At 50.4% G+C, this 20,409-nt stretch overlaps 1 protein-coding gene across 3 annotated transcripts in view; it reads left to right on the top strand.

Annotated features, from left to right (window-relative positions):
- GRIK5 (glutamate ionotropic receptor kainate type subunit 5) overlaps positions 1-20,409 on the top strand; it is a 62,492-nt gene that overhangs the window by 20,688 nt on the left and 21,395 nt on the right. For all 3 annotated transcript variants that reach the window (XM_055412055.2, XM_055412054.2, XM_055412053.2), the window contains one exon: positions 4,698-4,901. In XM_055412055.2, the coding sequence (XP_055268030.1) occupies positions 4,698-4,901 (204 nt within the window). The remainder of the gene's footprint in view (positions 1-4,697; positions 4,902-20,409) is intronic.

Raw genomic sequence — 20,409 nt, 5'->3', positions numbered from 1 at the left:
GGACAGAAGTTAATTAAATAGAATTAAATAGCATTCAACTTAATTCTTCATTAAATTGAATTCAAGGCTTGCAGGGTGGGTAAGGAGTGAAAAAAATCTGTCTCTTTCCCTCTCCAGTCCCCATTTTTTCCCCATCCTCCCAGAAATATCTGAGCATACACAAGCACATCCCCACTCTTGCCTTCACAAAGAATAGCATATTGTACACGTTGTTCTGTAGCTTGTTTTTTTCCTCTTAATATATCTTATAGAACTTGTTATTTCAGTAGTTGCCTGGGATTCTTTGATGACATCAATAATCTTGTTAACCTGTTCCAAATTAGGCTGTCTCAGTCTTTGTTCCCGCTACAAGAAATGCTGCCATGACTCCCTGGACCTACATTTTTTGTGTGCAGGTGCATAGCCACTCATTGGATGAATTCTTAGAATCAGACTTAGCAACATCCCACTGTCTGCAATGCTGGGTTTTCTGCAGAAGAGTCTTTCTTGGAGGAGTCTGAAAAATTAGAGGCTCCTTCAGGCCCCCAGCTCTGATGGTCTGGGGCTGCAGGTTGGATGCTAGGTCACTGCTTTCTGACCTGGAGTTCTGTTCCCAGGCCTCAGCCCTTAGTTTTGGCTCTGTCAGTTCTCACCCTGATCCCGAGGCTTTGAACCCAAGTCTGCAGCCCAGATGCCTCAGTCTTGAATTGGAGATCGACCTGATGGAAGGAATGAGGGCTTTGGAGAGGACAGCAGTGGGTTTCAAATCCAGCCTCTGCTCCATCTCCCCTTCCCACTGCCCTGCTTCGGCTCTGTGACCTTGGGCAAGACACTTGACTTCTCTGAACCTCAGTTTCCTCCTTTGTATGTCAAGAGGTCTGTACCAGAGCCTTCCAGCTCTAACACTTGCTCGTTGGTACCTGGCAAGTACACTTGGTACACTCGGTACCTGGCCCTCCCTTCCCTCACCCCCATCTCTGTCTGGCTGCTCACAGGTCTGCTCTCTGATGCTATCCACTTGAGTTTAGTCTGGCGCAGAGCTTAAGAGCAGAGCTGTGGACTCAGCCTGACTTGGTCATCTCGGCCACTTACTACTTCACTTCCAGGGACCTGTGTCCTCATCTCTCAAATCGAGGTAATAATACCGACCTCCTACGCTGACAGGATAGCTGTCATACAGCACGCCCACAAGAAATGCTAGCTGCTGTGCTATTGTTAGCATGATCTCATCCCTACTCTCGCTTCCACAAGTGTGGATTTAGAAATGTGGCTTTGGAGAGCGAGAAAAGTGCTGACTTCCCTCCACCCCACCTCCCCTCAGCTTTGCTGGGGTCCAGGAATCCAGTCTGTAGTACCTTATAGGTACCTTCTAGTACCTATCGGGCTTCCCTGGTGTTCAGATGGTAAAGAGTCCGCCTGCAATGCAGAAAAGACCCAGGTTCGATCCCTGGGTAGGGAAGATCCTCTGGAGAAGGGAATGGCTACCCACTCCAGTATTCTTGGGATTTTGGAGAATTCCACGGACAGAGGAACCTGGTGGGCTACAGTCCTTGGGGTCAAGAAGAGTCAGACATGACTGAGTGACTAACACTATAGTACCTACCACTGTGTAACAAACTGCCCCCAAACCTGGAGGCTTCCAACAATAATGATTATTATTTCTCACAATGCTATGGGTCAACTGAACAGTTTTGCTTTGTTTTTCTAATGTGGCCACAGCATGCAGCTTGTGGGATATTAGTTCCCCAACCAGGAATTGAGCCAACACCCTCGGTGGTGAAAACACAGCACTTGACCCCCAGGGGAGTCCCTAAAAGTGATGTATTGATTTACTTAATTATTTTTGACTTCATCTTGATGCTTGTGGCATCTTTGTTCCCCAACCAGAGATCGAACCCAGACCCTTGGCAGGGAGAGTGCAGAGCCCTAACCACTGGACCACCAGGGAATTCCCTGAGCAGTTCTGCTGCGCTCACTGCGGTTGCGTGCAACTGGTGTCTTCGGTTGGGCTATCGGCCAGCATACCTCGGTCCATTCATCCTTACTCATCCTTCAGCAGACAGGCCCAGGCTTCCTTACGCTGAGGTCCCAAGAGGTCTGCCTGAGGACCCAGGCGATGAAAGTCACACAGCCTACTTCCACCGTGCTCTGTGGGCCAAAGCAAGTCTTGAGGCCAGCTCAGACCCAAGAAGTGAGGAAACCCACTCTACCTCTTGACGGGAGGAGCTGCAAAAGACTGTGCGTCTACCCCAGAGCTTAGTAATTCTGTATTGAATGAGAGGCAGCAGGATGACCTCTGTGAACCTCAGTTTCTTTTTTTTTTTTAATCATTCATTCATTATTTTGGCTGTGCTGGGTCTTCACTGCTACACACACGTGGGCTTTCTCTAGCTGCAGCGAGCCGGGGCTACTCTCTAGTTGCAGTGCACAGGCTTCTCATTGCGGTGGCTTTTCTTGTTACTGAGCACGGGCTCTAGAGTGCGGGCCCAGTAGTTGCAGAGCACAGGCTTAGTTGCCCCAGGGCATGTGGGATCTTCCTGGACTGGGGATCGAACCCTAGTCCACTGCATTGGCAGGTGGATTCCTGACTGTTAGACCACCAGGGAAGTCCAAGCCCTAGTTTCCACATATGCAAAGTGAGTCTAAGAATACCACCCATGTAAGGTCACTGTGAGGAAATAAAGTGATAAAATCCAGAGAACACAGTGCAGGAGCTGGTGCTCAGCAGGTGTTCAGTCCATATGGTAACCATTGTAGATATTATTGGCCAAGGTTCTTCTGGCTGGTTCCTAAGTCATAACTCCTTTTATTCCTAAGTCCAAGGTGACACTGTGCAACCATTTATACAATAACTGCACAGATAAATTTCCCTTTTGTTACCATCATCTTCCAATACCTCATCTTACTAACACTTGGAATATTCTCTCTGCTTTTGTGTCATTTGGCACAATAAGAGTCAGTAAAGTCTGCTCAAACCCCTCAGAAATAAGCATCAGCGTAGCAAAACGGCTGTAGGCCAGAGATTGCAAACTGTTACGTGCTTGTTTAGCCTGCAAAGCATTAAAAAAAATATGGTATTAGAATTTGAATTGTTGCTAACCTTTATAATCAGGAGATTTTACAAAACAACCTGGGTTTCCAAATTCTCTTAACGTTGGACCATCTGGCATCTCAGGACTGCTGCTCTCATGACAGCATTGGGCTGGAGCTAAATCCTGGTGGGGCAGATCCTCTTGGATCCCTTGGTGGCTTGTGAAGTCAGTTTAGTGGGTCGCTGTTGACTGTGTAGGAAAATGAAACAGAGCAGGACAGAAAATACCAGGACATTTTGCCACAGTTGTAAGAAGGACTGCTTTGTGGAACGAAGTGTAGTGATGTACATGCAGCTGCAGTCACACAGGCATATGTGTGTATGGCTTGGATTACACGTAATATATCTCAAGGGGCTTTCCACGTGGCACTAGCGGTAAAGAACCCGCTAGCAATGCAGGGGACGCAAGAAATGCGGGTTCCATCCCTGGATCGGGAAGATCCCTGGAGGAGGGCATGGCAACCCACTCCAGTATTCTTGCCTGGAGAATCCCATGGACAGAGGAGCCTGGTGGGCTACAGTCTATCAGGTCATAACGACTGAGCACACATGCACGCCCTGCAGACTGATTCACTTGGGTTACCTGCCTTCCTCATAGCCATTTGAGCTTTTTTTAAAAAAAAATTGTGCTGCTTGGCTTGTGGAATCTTATTTCCCTGACCAGGGATTGAACCCAGGGCAACTGCAGTGAAGGTGCCGAGTCCTAACTAACGGACTGTCAGGGAAGTTCCCATTTGAACTTGAGATGAGTGAATGTTAACTTGGCTGGTGGAGATCAAACCAGCTCCCTGGGATCTACTAGGGACTGGCAGGTTCCCTGTGCTTTTCCCTTGGCTCTAAGTATTTATGTTTTTTAGTAGTTATTTATATTTTTTTGAGGTATAGTTGATCTACAGTGTTTTCATTTCAGGTCTATAATACGGTGATCACGTTTTAAACACACACACATATATTCTTTTTTTCAGATTCTTTTCCCTTATAGGTTATTACAAAATATGAGTATAGTTCCCTGGACTGCACAGTAGGTCCTTGTTGATTATCGATTTGTGGTGCTGGAGAAGACTCTCTAGAGTCCCTTGGACTGCAAGGAAATCAAATCAGTCAATCCTAAAGGAAATCAACTCTGAATATTTATTGGACGGACTGATGCTGAAGCTGAAACTCTCATACTTTGGTCACCTGATGGGAAGAGCTGACTCATTGGAAAAGACCCTGCCCAGATGCTGGGAAAGACTGAAGGCCAAAGGAGAAGGGGGTGACAGAGGATGAGATGGTTGAATGGCATTACCGACTCAGTAACACTGAGTTTGAGCAAACTCTAGGAGATGGTGAAGGACATAGGAGCCTGGAATATTGCAGTCCATGGGGTGGCAAAGAGCTGGACACCACTTAGCGACTAAACAACAACAATATGTTAATCCCAACCTCCTAATTTATCCCACCCCTCCCCACCCCTGCCCTGGCTCTGAGCGTGAGTAAACAGGGGCTGTAGGCAGGCCAGGACTCCGTCATCCCTGCTCTGCGAGCAGCTTCCGGAGCTAGCTGCCCGGCGTGGGCTCTGGAACCCAGACGTCCCTTCGATGCCCAGTCTCTGACCACCCCCGCCTCTTCTCTCCCGCTTCCCCAGGAGAACCCGTACGTCATGCGCCGGCCCAACTTCCAGGCTCTGTCCGGGAACGAGCGCTTCGAGGGCTTCTGCGTGGACATGCTGCGGGAGCTGGCCGAGCTGCTGCGCTTCCGGTACCGCCTGCGCTTGGTGGAGGACGGGCTGTACGGGGCGCCCGAGCCCAACGGCTCCTGGACGGGCATGGTGGGCGAGCTCATCAACCGGGTACGGCGGGGCTGGGGCTGCGGAAGGGGCGTGGGCCGGGTGAGGAGGCAGGGAGGGCAGCCAGTGGGACCTCAGGGCCAGCCTGGCATGTACGCTAGGCACCAGCCCATGGTGTGCTGTGCCCCTGTGGCTGGTGAGCACCACGGGGCCAGCACAGATTGGAAGGGAACAGTGCATCACTTCCGGTGTCAAAGGCCATGCACGTCACTTCCTGTGTCCGGCTTCCAGATGCCTCCCTCATGCCGCCTCGGCTTTGTCTTTGCTCAAAGCTCAGACGGGAAAGAATCTACCCGCAATGTGGGAGATCCCCTGGAGAAGGGAATGGCTATCCACTCCAATATTCTTGCCTGGAAAATTTCATGGACAGAGGCTACAGTCCATGGGGTTGTGAAGAGTTGGACATGATTGAGCAACTAACAAACACTTGAGTGAATGAAGGAGAGGAGGAACCGGAACTGGAGGGACTGGACAACTGCAGGAGGTGGAGAAGGCTTCCTGTGGGAGGCGGAGCTAGGAGGGGCAGCCGGGGACTGCACCTCAGGTGCACTGTGTCCCAGCACCTGCCAGGAGGTGGACTTCGAGGTTGCCTATTGCTCTCACAAGTCCACTCTTCCAGTAGATGTTTATTGAACATCTAGTGTGTGCCTTGCACCTTGCTAGGCCTAGGGTATAGTGATGAGCCTAGGGGACCTGGACCCTACTTCCAAGAGCTCAGGGCCCCATTGAGATGTAGAAAAACAAATGACCACAAGATAGAACCTTCCAGACTTCAAGGGGGAAAACTCAGAGGAGGGACCTAGAGGCTCCTGAAGAGGTGACACCCCAGCAGATTCCCAAAGAGTGTGAAATAGTCAGCTGGGTGAAGTGGGGTTTGGGAGGTGGAGATCTTATTCGGAGGACAAGAAATGGCATTTACAAACAGCTGGGTGGGGTGTGTGTAAGAGAGAGAGGGATGTATTGGAAGAGCAGCTGGGCCCTGAGTGTGGGCAGGATGTGAGGGTGGGAGAGGAAGGGCAGGTGGGAGGTGGTAGGCGAGGGTGCAGTGGAAAGACTATTTTGGAGTCAGGCCAACCCTGGTATGAGTGCTGTGGTGAGTCATTTCTCTCCTCTGAGCCTCAGTTTCCCCTTCCTAGAATGGGGGCTAATGATAGCTGACAGGTCTGTAATGAGGGTTACAGACACACCACACTTGTTGCTGGTCACGTGTGGTTCCTGAGTTCCTCTTTGTTTCTGGTGGCCCTGCGAGGCTTGAAAGATCTTGGTTCCTCAACCAGGGATTGAACCCAGGGCCCCAGCAGTGAAGGTGTGGAGTCCTAATCTCTGGACCACCAGGGAACTACTGGAACCACCCTGTAATTCCTTTTCCTTCCAGACATGAGAAGCTACATGGGCAAATGCCCAGAAAAGACAAATAGGCCCCTGGCTTAGGGCATGCCCAGGGGAGGTGTGTGGAGCGGGGACCTGAGCCATGAACAGTCAGGGTGGCCTTGACATTGGACTTGGCAGAGGGCATTGGAGACTGTCACTTTCCTGTCTCTCTCATCCAGAATTCACTGCATGCGAGCCCCTGAATGTCACCAGGGTAAACTCTAAAAGGCCACTTTGCTTGACAAGGACGTTGATCCCTTAGGGCACTGATTTTCAAAAGTTGTTTTGACTGCAGAACCTTTTTTCCAATTGAAAGGGCCCTCAGAACCCTGGACAAAATAGCTGCTCTGGTGGAGAAGGAGGTAGGGGTGTCCCCTGGGGTCCTGGCGACTCAGTCACCCTCCCCGACCCTGGCCAATTCCAACTGGCAGGCCCGAGGCACTGTTCTGCCGGCAGCCAGCTGTTTGAAAGCTTCAGCCCTGGGTGGGTTTAAGAGTCTGAGGCCAGGATCTGAGGAACCTAGAGGCAGAAGCTGGTGCCTTAATGCCCACCTCACTGGCAGCCTTACCTGTGACCTCATTGCCATAGCCTGATCCCCAGTCATGTAAACTCAAAACTTTTTGTTTATCGGGCCCCAGAAATAAGATTCCAGGAGAGTAACAACCCCCTCCCCCCAACCAAAGTCACTGTCAACTGGATGCCTGTCCATTCATCAAAGAAGAAATCCTATTTATAACTGTATGACCTTGGGCAAGAGTTTTACTCCCTGTGCCTTAGGACTTGGTGTGAAGGTATCTGGGGTGAGCAGAGCAGGACTGGGAACTTTGCTGATTGCTGGCTGCTAATCAGAAAAGTTTATGCTTCTGGATCCTGGGTCTTGTTGAATCTCTGTGGAGCATTTGTTGTGTGACATTGGGCGAGTTATTTAGCCTCCTTGTAAAACCGAAGAAATAACAAATGCTGTCACATAGGGTCGTTGTGAGTGTAAAATGAGTTAATCTGTGTGGGGGCTTGGAACAGGGCCCTGCAAGTAGTGGGTGCTGTGTGCCTGAACTCTCTTTCTATTGTTGTTAGTGTTATTCCTGCCAGCACGGACAAACATTCATGCATTCATCTGCCCTCCAGCCAGCTAGCATTTATTGAGTGCCTGCTGTATACCAGTAGGAAAAATCCCCTGATGCTGGCAAAGATTGAAGGCAAAAGGAGAAGAGGGCGGCAGAGGATGAGATGGTTAGATAGCATCATTGACTCTATGGACGTGAACTTGAGTAGGAGATAGTGGGGGACAGGGAAGCCTGGTGGGCTGCAGTCCACGGGGTCACAAAGAGTCGGACACGACTTAGCAACTGAACAACAGCAGCAGCTGTATACCAGGTGCTGTGGTGCACCCTGGGGATTCAGTGGCCTGGCTTTGCTCTTAGGGTTAAAGACTTTGGTCCTCAGCTGGTGGCCCATGGGATGCACCCCCTGCAGACAAAGGGTAGAGCTGGCTCAAATGAGGAGACAGTTGTCGGGTAGGGAGTGGCAGGGGCTGCCAGAGTGTCTGTAGGGATGTAAGGGGAGGCTGGAGAGGGCCTGGACTTGGTGACTGCCTGGGGTGAGGGACGGAGGAGAGAGGACGTGAGCGCTCCTCCTGTTTCTGATTTGGGCAACTGGGCACCAGCGATGACATTTAGGGAAAGGACATTGGAGGAGGAGCAGGCTGACTGTGCAAAGGATGGGCAGGGTTTGGCCTCGCCAAGGTTCATCTGCCTGCTGTGGAAGGCCAAGCCCACTGAGCCTCACACAGACACTCCTCACTGTCCTCCCCGCAGTGGCAGCTGATGTTAGTGAACTTCACTCCACGTGCCAGGAACTTTCCAAGTGTCACTTACTTCTGACAATCCTTCCTGGCCCAGACAATCACTGCCCTCCTGCCGATGTGAGATCAGGGGCTCAGCAGTGAAGGGACTGGCCCCCAACACGCAAGGCTGCAGATGGGTGTGTCTGACCCGAGGCTCGTGTCCTTTCCAGACACTCGGCAGGTCCTTGGGAAGCCTAGAGTGGTCAGGGCGATGCTCACGCCATGCCAGGCCCTTGTCCGAACTTTATGAACTTAACACAACTCCTTGACTCCTCACGGCCACCCCTTTGAGGAAGGCCTGGTGTTAGCTCAGATTTCTGTAATGGACAGAGTGAGGCACTCAGATACCATGCCCAGGGTAGATGGCTGGTGACAGGCAGAGCCAGGGCTGGCATCCCGGCAGGCTGGCCCAGAGCTGAAGACTGAACTTCCAGAGGGAAGACAGCCCGGGGCACCAGCAGCCCCCCAACCACCCCCGGGCCAGGTGCAGGGCTCAGACGCCAGGCTCCAATTACGGTCCATTTATTCCACCCAGTGGCCACTGCTGGAACTGGCTTTCTCCCTGCTGTCACTGGCACGCTGTGAACCCAGCCTCGCCCCTCTCACCCGCCTCCTCTGGGCCTCCCGTCTCTCTCCATGCCAGTTTGTCCTCTAGTAGAATCTTTCTAGGGGCTTCCCTCGTGGCTCAAATGGTAAAGAATCTGCCTGCAATGCAGGAGATGCGGGTTTAATCCCTGGGTCGGGAAGATCCCCTGGAGGAGGAAATGGCAATCCACTCCATTATTCTTGCCTGGAGAATCCCATGGACAGAGGAGCCTGGTGGGCTACAGTCCAGGGGGTGCAAAGAGTCAGACACAACTGAGCAAGTAACACACTTTAGTTGTCACCTCCCCAGGCCTGCAGACTAAACTCTGTGCACTTTGGTCTGGTACTTAAGAGATCAGGACGCAGATTTCCAGGTGGAAATTAGCAGGCAGGAGGTGTGGGAGGGGCGCCCTTAGAAACCTGCCTTATGAGGTGGCATGTGGGAAAGAACCCATCTGCCAATGCAGGAGATGCAGGAGACCCAGGTTCCATCCCTGGGTGGGGAAGATTCCTTCAAGGAAGGCATAGCAACCCACTGCAGTATTCTTGCCTGGAGAGTCGCATGGACAGAGGAGCCTGGTAGGCTACAGTCCATGGGGTCGCAAAAAGTCAGACATGACTGAAGTGACTTAGCACGAGGGAGGGGAGGAGCAGGCTTGGGCAGAGAGGGAGGAGTTGAGCTGTGAGGCAGTCATGACTATCCTGCGGGCAGCTCTGGAGCTGGGGTGGCCATTAAAGATGTCCCCCTGAGGGAAAGGGCCAGGCTTTTATGCCCCCCACTGACAAATCATTGGAGAGGGGCTGTCCTCAGGGGACGTCAAGGGGCTTCTTCCACCTACAAAGCAAACAGCCACCAACACCTGGGGCCATGAGTATCCCATACTGAAGAAGGGTCCAGGCGGCCACCACGGTGTCCACAGCTGTGAGCTGGTCAGACGCCAGATGGAGCTGGCCTCAGGTTGGAAGTGTTCCCACGTGATCTCTGACAGCCACTTCATCTCTCTGATCTCAGTTTCCCCTCTTGAAATGGGAATGATGTTCCCTCCATCACAGAGATGTGTGGGGAGTGGGCGAGGGGCGATTCGAGTTCCCAGGACAGAGCCTGGGTCACTGGGGTCTTGCAGGTAAGGAATTTGGGTGTGTTTTTTTGGTTTGTTTTTTGTTTTTCTTTTTGACCTTGCTACGTGGCTTGAGGATCCTAGTTCCCCAAAGAGGGATGGAACCCGGGCCCCATGAGTGAAAGCACTTGATTCCCAATCACTGGACCACCAGGAAATTCCTTTTTTTTCTTTTTTTTTAATTTTTATTGTCTTGTGGAGCCACTGAAAGGTTTTAAGCAGGGAAAGTGCCATGATCTAATTCCTTTATTCTTTTTTTTATTGAGGTGAAGTTCATATAAAATTAACCCATTTTAAAGTATACAATTCAGTGGCATTTAGTATATTCACAATATTGCATAACCATTGCCTCTCTCTAGTTTCAAGACATTTTCATGACCTCCAAAGAAAACCCAAACCCAACAGCAGTCACTGCCATTTCCCCCTTTACCCAGCGTCTGGCAATTACCACTCTGCTCTCTGTCTCCATGAGTTACTTGTTCTAGACATTTTGTGTAAATGGAACCAGCCAATATGTGGCCTTTTGAGTCTGGCTTCTTTCACACAGCACAGTGCGCTCGAGGTTCATCCACATTATAGCGTGATGACTACTGCCTTCCTTTTTAAAAAAGTATTATTATTACTCTGGAGGAGGGCATGGCAACCCACTCCAGTATTCTTGCCTGGAAAATCCCATGGACGGAGGAGCCTGGCCGGCTACAGTCCATGGGGTCACAAAGAGTCTGACATGACTGAGCTACTGAGCGTGCGTGCACACACACACACACACACACACACACACACACACACGTTATTACTGTTATTATTAGGCTAGCCCGTGCAGCATGTGGGATCTTAGTTCCCTGACCAGGGATGCAACCTGCAACCCCTGCATTACAAGTGTGGAGTCTTAACTGCTGCACCACCAGGGAAGTCCCCTGCCTTCCTTTTTGAGGCTGAATAATATTCCATTACATGGATATAGGGCCTTGATTTAATTTCAGAAACATTTTAAAATGATTACTCTGAGCAAGGCTTCCCCGGTGTTGCTAGTGGTAAAGAACCCACCTGCCGATGCAGGAGACAAAAAAGATGCAGTTTCGATCCCTGGGTTAGGAAGATCCCCTGCAGGAGGGCATGGCAACCCACTTCAGTATTCCTGCCTGGAGAATCCCATGGACAGGAATCTGGCGGGCTGCGGTCCACAGGGTGGCAAAGAATCAGACGGGACTGAATGACTGAGCATGCATGCAGTGGTGGCTGAGAAATAACCATAGTGGTCCAAGAACAGAGACAGAACGGTCCATTTCAGAGGTCGTTGGAAGGTGTGGAGGAGAGAAGATGCTGGCTTGTGCTGGGGTGGTAGCTATGTCAGGTGTACCGCCAGGTAGGGTGTGTGCTAGAGGCCAAAAGGAGTCAAGTAACTGCAGGGTTTGGCTAAACAGCTGGGCAAAACTGGTAAAGCCAGTTTCCATGGTGGGAAGGATATAGGAGGGGCAGTCTCTGAGTGGGGAGGATAAGAGTTATCTCTGGGCGTGGATCATTGGAGATACCTACTTGAAATTCAAGTGGAGACAAAAGGATTTCCTTGTGCGACTGAGCATGAATTATTTAACTTGTCCCCTATTGATGGATGTTTGGATGGTTTCCAGTTTTTGCAGGCATAGACAATGCTACCATCAACTGGGCCTGTGGGTTGGTGGGGGTGTTCCTGAGGGATAAATTCCAAGCGGTGGAAGCATTGGGTCAAAGGGCATGAATATTTTTTAAGCACATACTGCCAAATGGCCCTTCAAAGAGGTTCCACCAATTTATATTCCCACCCAAAGTGCACGAGAATGTCAAATTTCCCACACTCTTGCCAACAATGGGTATTATCCATCTTTTAAAAAAATCTTTGCCAACCCGAAAGGCTAAAAATAATCTTAGCGTTTTAACCTAAACACAATGTCACATGGCTGCACATTAACCCCCATGTGGATGTACTGTAATTTACTGAAGCGTTTTTTAGTTGTTTCCAGGTATTTTTATCTGTTTGTGCTGTTATAAACAACCATAAGCAAACATCTTCATGCACAAAAGCTTAGCCTGTGTTGTAGTTGATTAGAATTGACTCTCAATAGAAATACCAGATGAAAGAGGAAAACCCTTTGTATGGCTTTTGTTATATATTGTGAAACTGCTTTCTGGAAAGACTGTACCAGGTTCTTCTTTCTCTTCTTTTTTTTCCAGCTGTGCCACATGGCATAAAATGTCTTAGTTCCCTGTGTGCACGCATGGTCAGTCACTAAGTTGTGTCCAATTCTTTGCGACCCCATGGACTGTAGCCCACCAGGCTCCTCTGTCCCTAGGATTTCCCTGGCAAGAATACTGGAGTGGGTTGCCATTTCCTTTTCCAGTGGACCAGGGATGGAACCTGAATCTCCTGCATTGGCAGGCAGGTTCTTTACTACTGAGCCACCTGGAAAGCCCCTTAGTACCCTTACCAGGGATCAAACCTATGACTCTTGTGTTGCAAGCTCGAAGTCTGAAACACTGGACCACCAAGGAAATCCCTTCTTTTCTCTTTTTTTTAAGCCCAGTTTCTTTTAACACCAACTTTGTCTCAGCACTGAGGATTTGATGGGTTTTAGATTTTCAGACAACCTCCTATCATTTTCATAGATGGCAAAGCATTTTGAGTTTTCCTGCTTTTACTAGTGGACCACTATAAGGGTTCTGTGGCCATGTGATCGATGGAGTCTGAGCCCAAGTTCCACTCAGGAGGGGCCCGATGGATCTGTGGATTCCCTCTGTGTTTCTCCAGGTCTGGGTTGTATAATTGAGACAGACGTATGTGGCAGCTGGCAGAATCCCACACTGGTTTTCTGACCCGTGGAGTCAGGATCATTGTTGTAGAAAGAGCCAGTGGAACCCCCAGAACGCCCCACATTTCCCAGGATAGAAATCCAAAAGCAATTCTACCGCCTTTGGAGAAACTGCAGATTAGTGCCACCATTAATGGCTCAAAAGAACCTGGGTGGTGATCTCATCTTTGTTCTACTGGCCTGTTTGGAGACTTCCCTCGTGGTCCAGTGGCTAAGACTATGCTTCCAATGCCGGGGGCATGGGTTTGATCCCTGGTCAGGGAACTAAGATCCTGCATGCCAGGAGGCATGGCCAAAAAACAAATAGACAAAATACAACTGACCTGTTTGGCTTGTGTGGAAGGCAGATGGATCTCGGAGAATGACTGTGGATTACTGTAAATGCAATCAGGTGGTGATTGCAATTGCAGTTGCTGGCCCAAATGAAGTGTCTTTACTGGAGCACGTCAGCACAGCCTTGGCAGCTGTTGTGAGCTACTGACTAACCTGGCAAATGCTTTTGTCTCCATACCACTTTCCAAGGACCACCAGAAGCCAGGAGTACAAACTTTCAGTCTTGCTGAAGGCTGACATCAACTCTGTTGCTTTTCGCCATCGTCTAGACCACTGAGAACCTGGTCTTTGGGTACAGTGTTGCACTCGTCCATCACATTGGCAGCATTCTGCTGATCGGATCTTAAGAGGAGGAATCGGCATTTAGTAAGGAGGTTGGCAGTAAACCCACTGCTGATATCAGTCAATTATGGTCCAATCTGGAGACAAAACAACACCAGTTACTTGAACAGAATCACGTTACTCAGTTGTGTCTGACTCTTTGCAACCCTACGGACTGTGCCAGGCTCCTCTGTCCTCCACTATCTCTCTCAGTTTATTCAAACTCACGTCCACTGAGTCGGTGATGCTCTCTAACCATCTCATCCTCCCCCGCCCTCTTCTCCTTCTGCCTTCGGTCTTTCCCTGCATCAGAGTCTTCTCTAATGAGTTGTCTCTTCGCATCAGATGGCCAAAGTATTGGCGCTTCAGTCCTTCCAATAAATACTCAGGGTTGGTTTCCTTTAGAATTGACTGGTTTGATCTCCTTGCAGAATCATATCAGCTATTTTTGTATATTTGTTTTTCTTTTCGTTTTTTTTTTTTTTTTGGTCGCAGTGTGCATGCAGGATCTTAGTTCCCTGACCAGGGTTGGCCCTGTGCCCCCTGCAGTGGAAGCTCTGAGTGCTGAAACTGTGCACCTCTGATGAACCCATGTGTGAGGATTCAAAGCCAACCAAAACTCAGAGTGGGACTTGAACCCACGGTCCTTTTTATTTTATTTTTTATATTTATTTACTTGGCTGCGTCGGGTCTTAGCTGTGGCTTGCAGCATCTTCGCTGCATCATACGGGATCTTTTGTGGCAGCATATAGACTCTCTAGTTGTGGTGCCGGCTCCAGAGCTCGCAGGCAGGCTCTGTGGTTGCAGTGCATGGGCATCGTTGCTCTGCAGCTTGTGACATCTCAGCTCCCCCACCAGGGATCGAACCCGAGTTCTCTGCACTGCAAGCTGGACCACCAGGAAAGTTCTGAATCGACTGTCTTCTTAATTAGAATCACTCACCTGGTGTCTGAACTTGGGTTCTTTGCATCTGAGCACAGAAGGAATTCAGGGAAAGGCAAAGTGATAGGCAAGAAGTAGAATTACTAATATTCTACTTGCTTGGGTGGGATGCAAGTGGGCAAATGAGGGGGCTGTGTCCCAAGGATCAAGTAGACCACGTTTTTGGGCTCAACTGGTGGCTCAGAAGGTAAAGAATCTGCCTGCAATGCAGGAGACCTAGGTTTGATTCCTGGGTTGGGAAGATTCCCTGGAAGGGGAAATGGCTACCCGCTCCAGTATTTCTGGCTGGGAAATCCCGTGGACAGAGGAGCCTGGTGTGCTACAGTCTATGGGGTTACAAAGAGGACACGACTGAGCAACTTATATCCTTATAAGTTGACTGAACACTAACACTTATAATCAAAGGAAAGTGGAGGAGGGGGGAAAGGACTGCCTTCTTCTTCTTTCTTCCAGTTGATGTCAGGCTTACATCACTAGCTTCTCTTTTCTTTTGGATAGGAGAGTATTTGACCCTATGAGGTCAAACTAGGACTGTCACAGAGCTTATTGAAATCAGCAGAAGGGTGGTAACATGTCCTAAAATATGTTGAATCATTTCAGTTTGCATGTAACGACAGTCTCCTGCTTTGAAATGTCAACCTTTCCCTTAAATCTGTCCTTAATCCTAAAGATCATTGTTTTGCTGATCTCGATCAACACAATGCAAGCTTCATTTTTTTTTTTTTTCTTTCACTTAATGACCTGGGGCATAGCTCATGCTTTTACTCATGGCTTTGTAGTTAAGCAAACCTGCTTCATCCCAGGATATTGTAATAGCTTTCTTGAGTGACCCTTGCCTTAGAGTAGGGCTTCCCCGGTGGCTCAGATGGTAAAGAGGCTGCCTGCAGTGCAGGAGACCTGGGTTTGATCCCTGGGTTGGGAAGATCACCTGGAGAAGGAAATGGCAACCCACTCCAGTGTTTTTGCCTGGAAAATCCCACGGACAGAGGAGCCTTGTAGGTTACAGCCCATGGAATCATGAAGAGTTGGGCACGACTAAGCAACTTCACTTTCACTTTACCTTAGAATGGTCTCCTGAAGTTCACTAGGTTTTCCTTTCTATCTACAAGCCCCCACTGGGACTTCTACAGCTATCTGTGTAACTATTTTTATCCCTATCAGTTTTTTAAATTTTATTTTTAAATATTTATTTATTTGGCCGCATCAGGTCTTAGAACATGTGATATCTTCATTAAATCTTGTGGGGTCTTTCCTTGTGGTGCCTGGACTTTCTCATTGTGAGGTGCGGGCTTAGTTGCCCCAAGGTATGTGGGATCTTAGTTCCTCGACCAGGGATCGAACCCACGTCCCCTGCATTGCAGGGTGCATTCTTAACCCCTGGGGCCATCAGGGGAGTTCCATCCATATCAGTCTTAACCACTGGACCACCAGGGATTTTTCCTCCTATCAGCTATTGGAACAGAGAGAATATAGCTATTTGTTGCACTTCCCTGGTAGTCCAGTGGTTAAGAATCCACCTGGCAGTGCAGGGGACATGGACTCGATCTCTGTTCTGGGAAGATCCTGTGTGCTGCGAGGCAACTGAGCCTGTGAGCCACAACTACTGCGCCCATGCTCTGGGGCCTGTGAGCCACAACCAGAGAGAAGCCCCCGCTCGCCACAACTCCAGAAAGTCCTTGGGCAGCAGCAAAGACCCAGCACAGCCAAAAATAGACTAATCTTTTTAAAAAAGAACTGTTAGCTTGGGAAATCCCTGGCAGTCCAGCGGTTAAGACTCCGTGCTTCCTCTGCTCAGCGTCCGGGCAGATCCTGCAGACTTCACAGTGTAGCCAAAAAAAAAAAAAAGGAATTGTTAACTAGATGTAAAGTTGTTAGAGCGCTTCCCTGTTGTCTCAGTGGGAAAGAATCCACCTGCCAATGCAGAGACGGGGATTCTATCCCTGGGTTGGGAAGATCCCCTGGAGAAGGGAATGGCAACCCACTCCAGTATTCCTGCCTGGAGAATCCCACGAAAAAAGGAGCCTGGCGGGCTACAGTCCATGGGGCTACAAAAAGGTTGGGACATGATTTAACAACTAAATAACAAAATGAAAGTTGTGAACCTGCTCTCCAAAAGAGTAAAAAGGAAACCAAGGGGTCCTGAGGGTAGCAGCTGCAGGAAGCACCCTGAGGGCTAAGGGGAAAGGAGAAGAAGTTGGAAAGACTGAAACTTAGAAACTCAAGAGAGGCCCGATGGAGCTGAGACTCAGACCTTTGAGGTGGAGATGCCATTGGTCTGGTATTGCAGATGTTTGGTGGGATTTTTGGATTTGAGCAGCAGCTCATCCCTGGGTCTCAGTGTGTGTGCTACTTCAGTCCTTTTACCAAACAATTCGTAAGGCTTTTCATTTTGAGGGAGGCCCAGAGTACAAAGACTCTGCAGCAGGTGCTGGCTTCATGTAATCTGTCCTGACTGACACCCGGACCCGATGACCCGGCAGATCCAGGGATGTGCAGAGTGCTGGTGGCAAATAGGGAGGCAGGCAGCAGGAGGTCACTCACTGCAGACCACCAGGGTTTTGAAACAAATCAGGCTCTTTTCTGCAGATACTGTTTTTTCAATTTGAGAAACTGCTCATTCCTGGACCCCCATAGAGATTGAACACCTGCCCCTGGATAGTGACCGTGTGACCTGAGCACTTGTGTGATCTGAGTATTGTTATTGTGCACCAGTCAGGGTCCTACCAGGAAACAGTTCACTCCAAACATCTGAATGAAGAGAAGGATTCACTAGGAGTGAAGCTGCCAACTAGGTAACTGGGAGGGTAAAAGTTGAAGTCCGAGGCCAACTTTTTCTGCAAGGGGCCATATGTAAATAGTCCCGGCTTCCAGATCATCCTGTCACTACTCAACTCTTCTTTTGTCTGGAAAGCAGTTGCCTATGATACCTAAACGAGTGAGGCTGGCTGGGTTCCAAGAAAACTTTATTTACAAAATTGGTTAGATGCACTAGACCTGGCCTTGGTTCACACACCCTTGCTCTCAGGCACGGAGGTAGCAAGTCAGAAAGTCACTTTGTCTCAAGTTCTGAAGGAACAGAGAGGAAACTTTGAGGAAGGGCTCTGTGAGGCTCGTTCTGCAAGTGCTTGCTGTGGTTCTTAGTCGCTAAGTCATGTCGGACTTTTTTGTGACCCCGTGGACTGTAGCCCGCCAGGTTCCTCTGTCCATGGGATTCTCCAGACAGGAATGCTGGAGTGGGTTGCCATTTCCTCACCCAGGGGATCTTCCCGACCCAGGGATCGAGTCCCTGTCTCCTGCATTGGCAGGTGGATTCCTTACCACTGAGCCATCGGGGAAGCCCACTCAAGTGCTAGGAAGCTGCAGACTGTATTTGTCTGCTGTCCTGGGAAGGACTGCGGCTGCCTTTGGTGCAGAAAGAAGGCTGGGGACCCGAGAGCCCCACTGGAAAGTGCAGGTTACTCTCAGTCTTCCAGCCTTGCAGTCTTCCTCTGGCGCCCCCTGTTGGCAGAGCCTGACGGAGCCGATGGCACAGCACAGGTGGTTTGCACAGAACTGGTGCACAGGGCGGGGTGGGGGCAGTGGGACAGTCACAAGTGGTTGGTTTTTAGGCATTTAGACAACTCCCCCGTCATTTCTACAGGTGGCTTTTCATTTGGCTTCTTCCCGATTTCATCCCAGAGGTGAAACTGTCAAGGTCGCCTTGGGGAGGGAAGTCTTCTAGAAGGAATGGGTGTCTCTTTTGGGAAATGAAGAGGCGGGGAGGAGGAGGTGGAAAGGGAGGGGGAGTTTTAAGACTCTGAGAGGAGTCTAGAAGGAACTTTCAGCCTTTAAGGATCTGTCTGTCCTCTGTTCAGAATGAAACCCGAATCTGACCACCAGCACTTTGCCCGCCCCCAGCATCTCCATGGACACCTTTAGTCAGCTTTCTCCCTGCCCATCTCACCCCTATGCCCGCTTCTACTCTTGCCTCTGTGGTCTATTCTCAAGGCAACCAGGTCAGTCACCTCCTGCTCACACCTTCTGATGTGATGCCCTGCACTGTCCTTGGAGCAGAATTGGCCCCCTTACCCTGCCTGCAAGGCCCTGCAGGGCTCTGGTCCCCACTCCACTGAACTTCCCACCCCTCACTTTCTTTTTCTTTTTTTTAGATATGTATTTATTTGGCTGCACCAGCTCTTAGTTGCAGCACACAGGATCTTCAATCTCAGTTGTGGCAAGACCAGGGGTCGAACCCAGGTCCCTGCTTTGGGAGCACAGAGTCTTAGCCACTGGACCACCAGGGAAGTCCCCTACCCCTCCCTTTCTGCTCCAGCCACCCTGGACACTGTCTTGGGTGCAGTGGGGAAGCCACCCCTGGGTTTTAAACAGGTGATTATCACTTTGGATTGGGGGTGTTATTAGCGGAGGCGGGGGGGTGTGGCAGTGAGGAGGTTGATGGGTTATCATGGAGGACCTTTGCCAAGACAGACCTCTTGGAGTGCGTAAAATATAATAGAGATTCCTGTATTTGCTGGCACTGTTCCTGACAATTCACGTATTAGTCATAAGAGGGCAAGTGCACGAAAAAGGAGAAAACCAGAATTCCCTGCTGGTCCAGTGGTTGGGACTCGGTGCTTTCACTGCTGGGGGCACAGGTTCGATCCCTGGTCACAGAACTGAGAATCTGCAATTTGTGGGCCAAAAAAAAAACAACAACAGAGGGAACCACTCCTTACTCTCAACATCCAGAAATTCCTGAGGGTGGGCTGTGAATCTAGTGTGTTCTGGGCCCTTGCCACACGTCAAAGCCTCTGGCTTCACCATCTCTGCTCCCAAGTCTCACTGGGGCCATGTCGTCTGTCCCCCACCTTGCGGGAATCGTTTCACCTGCGTCGTCTCCCTCTGCTCTTGGTTTGTCTTTCGGGTCTGTCCTCTTTCCCTGACATCGAGTTATCTTTCAGATTGGTCTCTTCTCCCCCGATCCTGGATTTCATTTGGGCCCCACGTGGTTGCTCTGTGACCCTGGTTCTGTTTTCAGCCTGTGCCTCCTCTCTCTCCTTCAAGGCCTGAGCCCTCTCTCCCTTTCCCCAATTCTGTCCCAGCCTCTATTACCTCCCATGCTGTCAGTCTCAGTGCCTTGGGGAGGTAAGTATGTCCCTCCTCCCAGGGCAGTGATCTAGGCCCTTGACTCTTCTGGTCCAGCCCCAGGGTTGAAGGTCTGTGCTTGAATTGGGAGTCAATGCTGGGCCCAATTGAGGCCATGGGGGCGGAGCTGGTATTCGTGGAAGAGGCATCCTGGGAGCCGGGTCCCAACCCAGGAGACGTCTCGCTCACACATATTGCCCCCATTTTACAGAGGAGCAAACTGAGGCTCAGAGACATGGAAGCCCCTGCCCCCGGTCACCCAGCGAGCTTGAGTCAGAGCCAGGCTCCGTCCTCCCGCACCCGGCCCTTACCAGCTCCCTGCCTCTTCTGTCATGTATGTGTGCATGTGAGGGCATGTGTTCACATGTGTGCACTGTGCCTGTAGGAGATGACCGCACCCTCCCCACATTCCCGGTCCGCCCTGCACTCGTGTACTGGGCCCGGGTCTGTCTGCCTGAGTCCACGTGGGTAGCCTGTGTCTGGGCACTCATGTGTGGATTTGGTGTGTGTGCACATGTTGCTGGTGTAGACTTGACCGTGAACAGTGCTCACACGTGCTGTGTGTGTGTGTGTGTGTCTCCGGGGTGTGTATATGTCTGTGTGAAATGCCAGGTTTTTTCCCAGCCTGGGTCCTGCCCACAGCTGAGCAAGATGACCTCTTTGGATCAGGCACCCCAGTGTGCCACCAGACCCCCCGACACACACTTTTCTTCCTCCCCACCCTTCACCATGTCAGACCTGGACCCCAGCCACCCACCCCTCCCTGACTCAAGACCACTTGCAGCTCCTCTCAAGGTCATTCTTTCAACGGAGCTGGGCGTAGTCCTGTGTCTCGGGATGCCTGGGTGCACACACCTGGGTCCCTAGCCCCTGCCAGGGGCAGGAGAGTGGAGGTCACACGTCTGTGTTATGATCCCCAGCTGTTGTACCTTTATTCCCTAGTGCCTTGGGCTCTCTGAGACTCAGTCTCCCCAGCTGTAAAATGGGGCTAGTAGTGGCCCCCAGGGAGCTGTTGAGAAGATTATACA

Source organism: Moschus berezovskii, chromosome 22, assembly GCF_049115385.1.
Source record: "Moschus berezovskii isolate FMDL1 chromosome 22, NW_MosBer_1.0, whole genome shotgun sequence".
Classification (NCBI taxonomy): Eukaryota; Metazoa; Chordata; class Mammalia; order Artiodactyla; family Moschidae; genus Moschus; species Moschus berezovskii.
The sequence above is the reverse complement of the archived record's forward strand: the minus strand, read 5'-3'. Positions and strand labels throughout refer to the sequence as shown.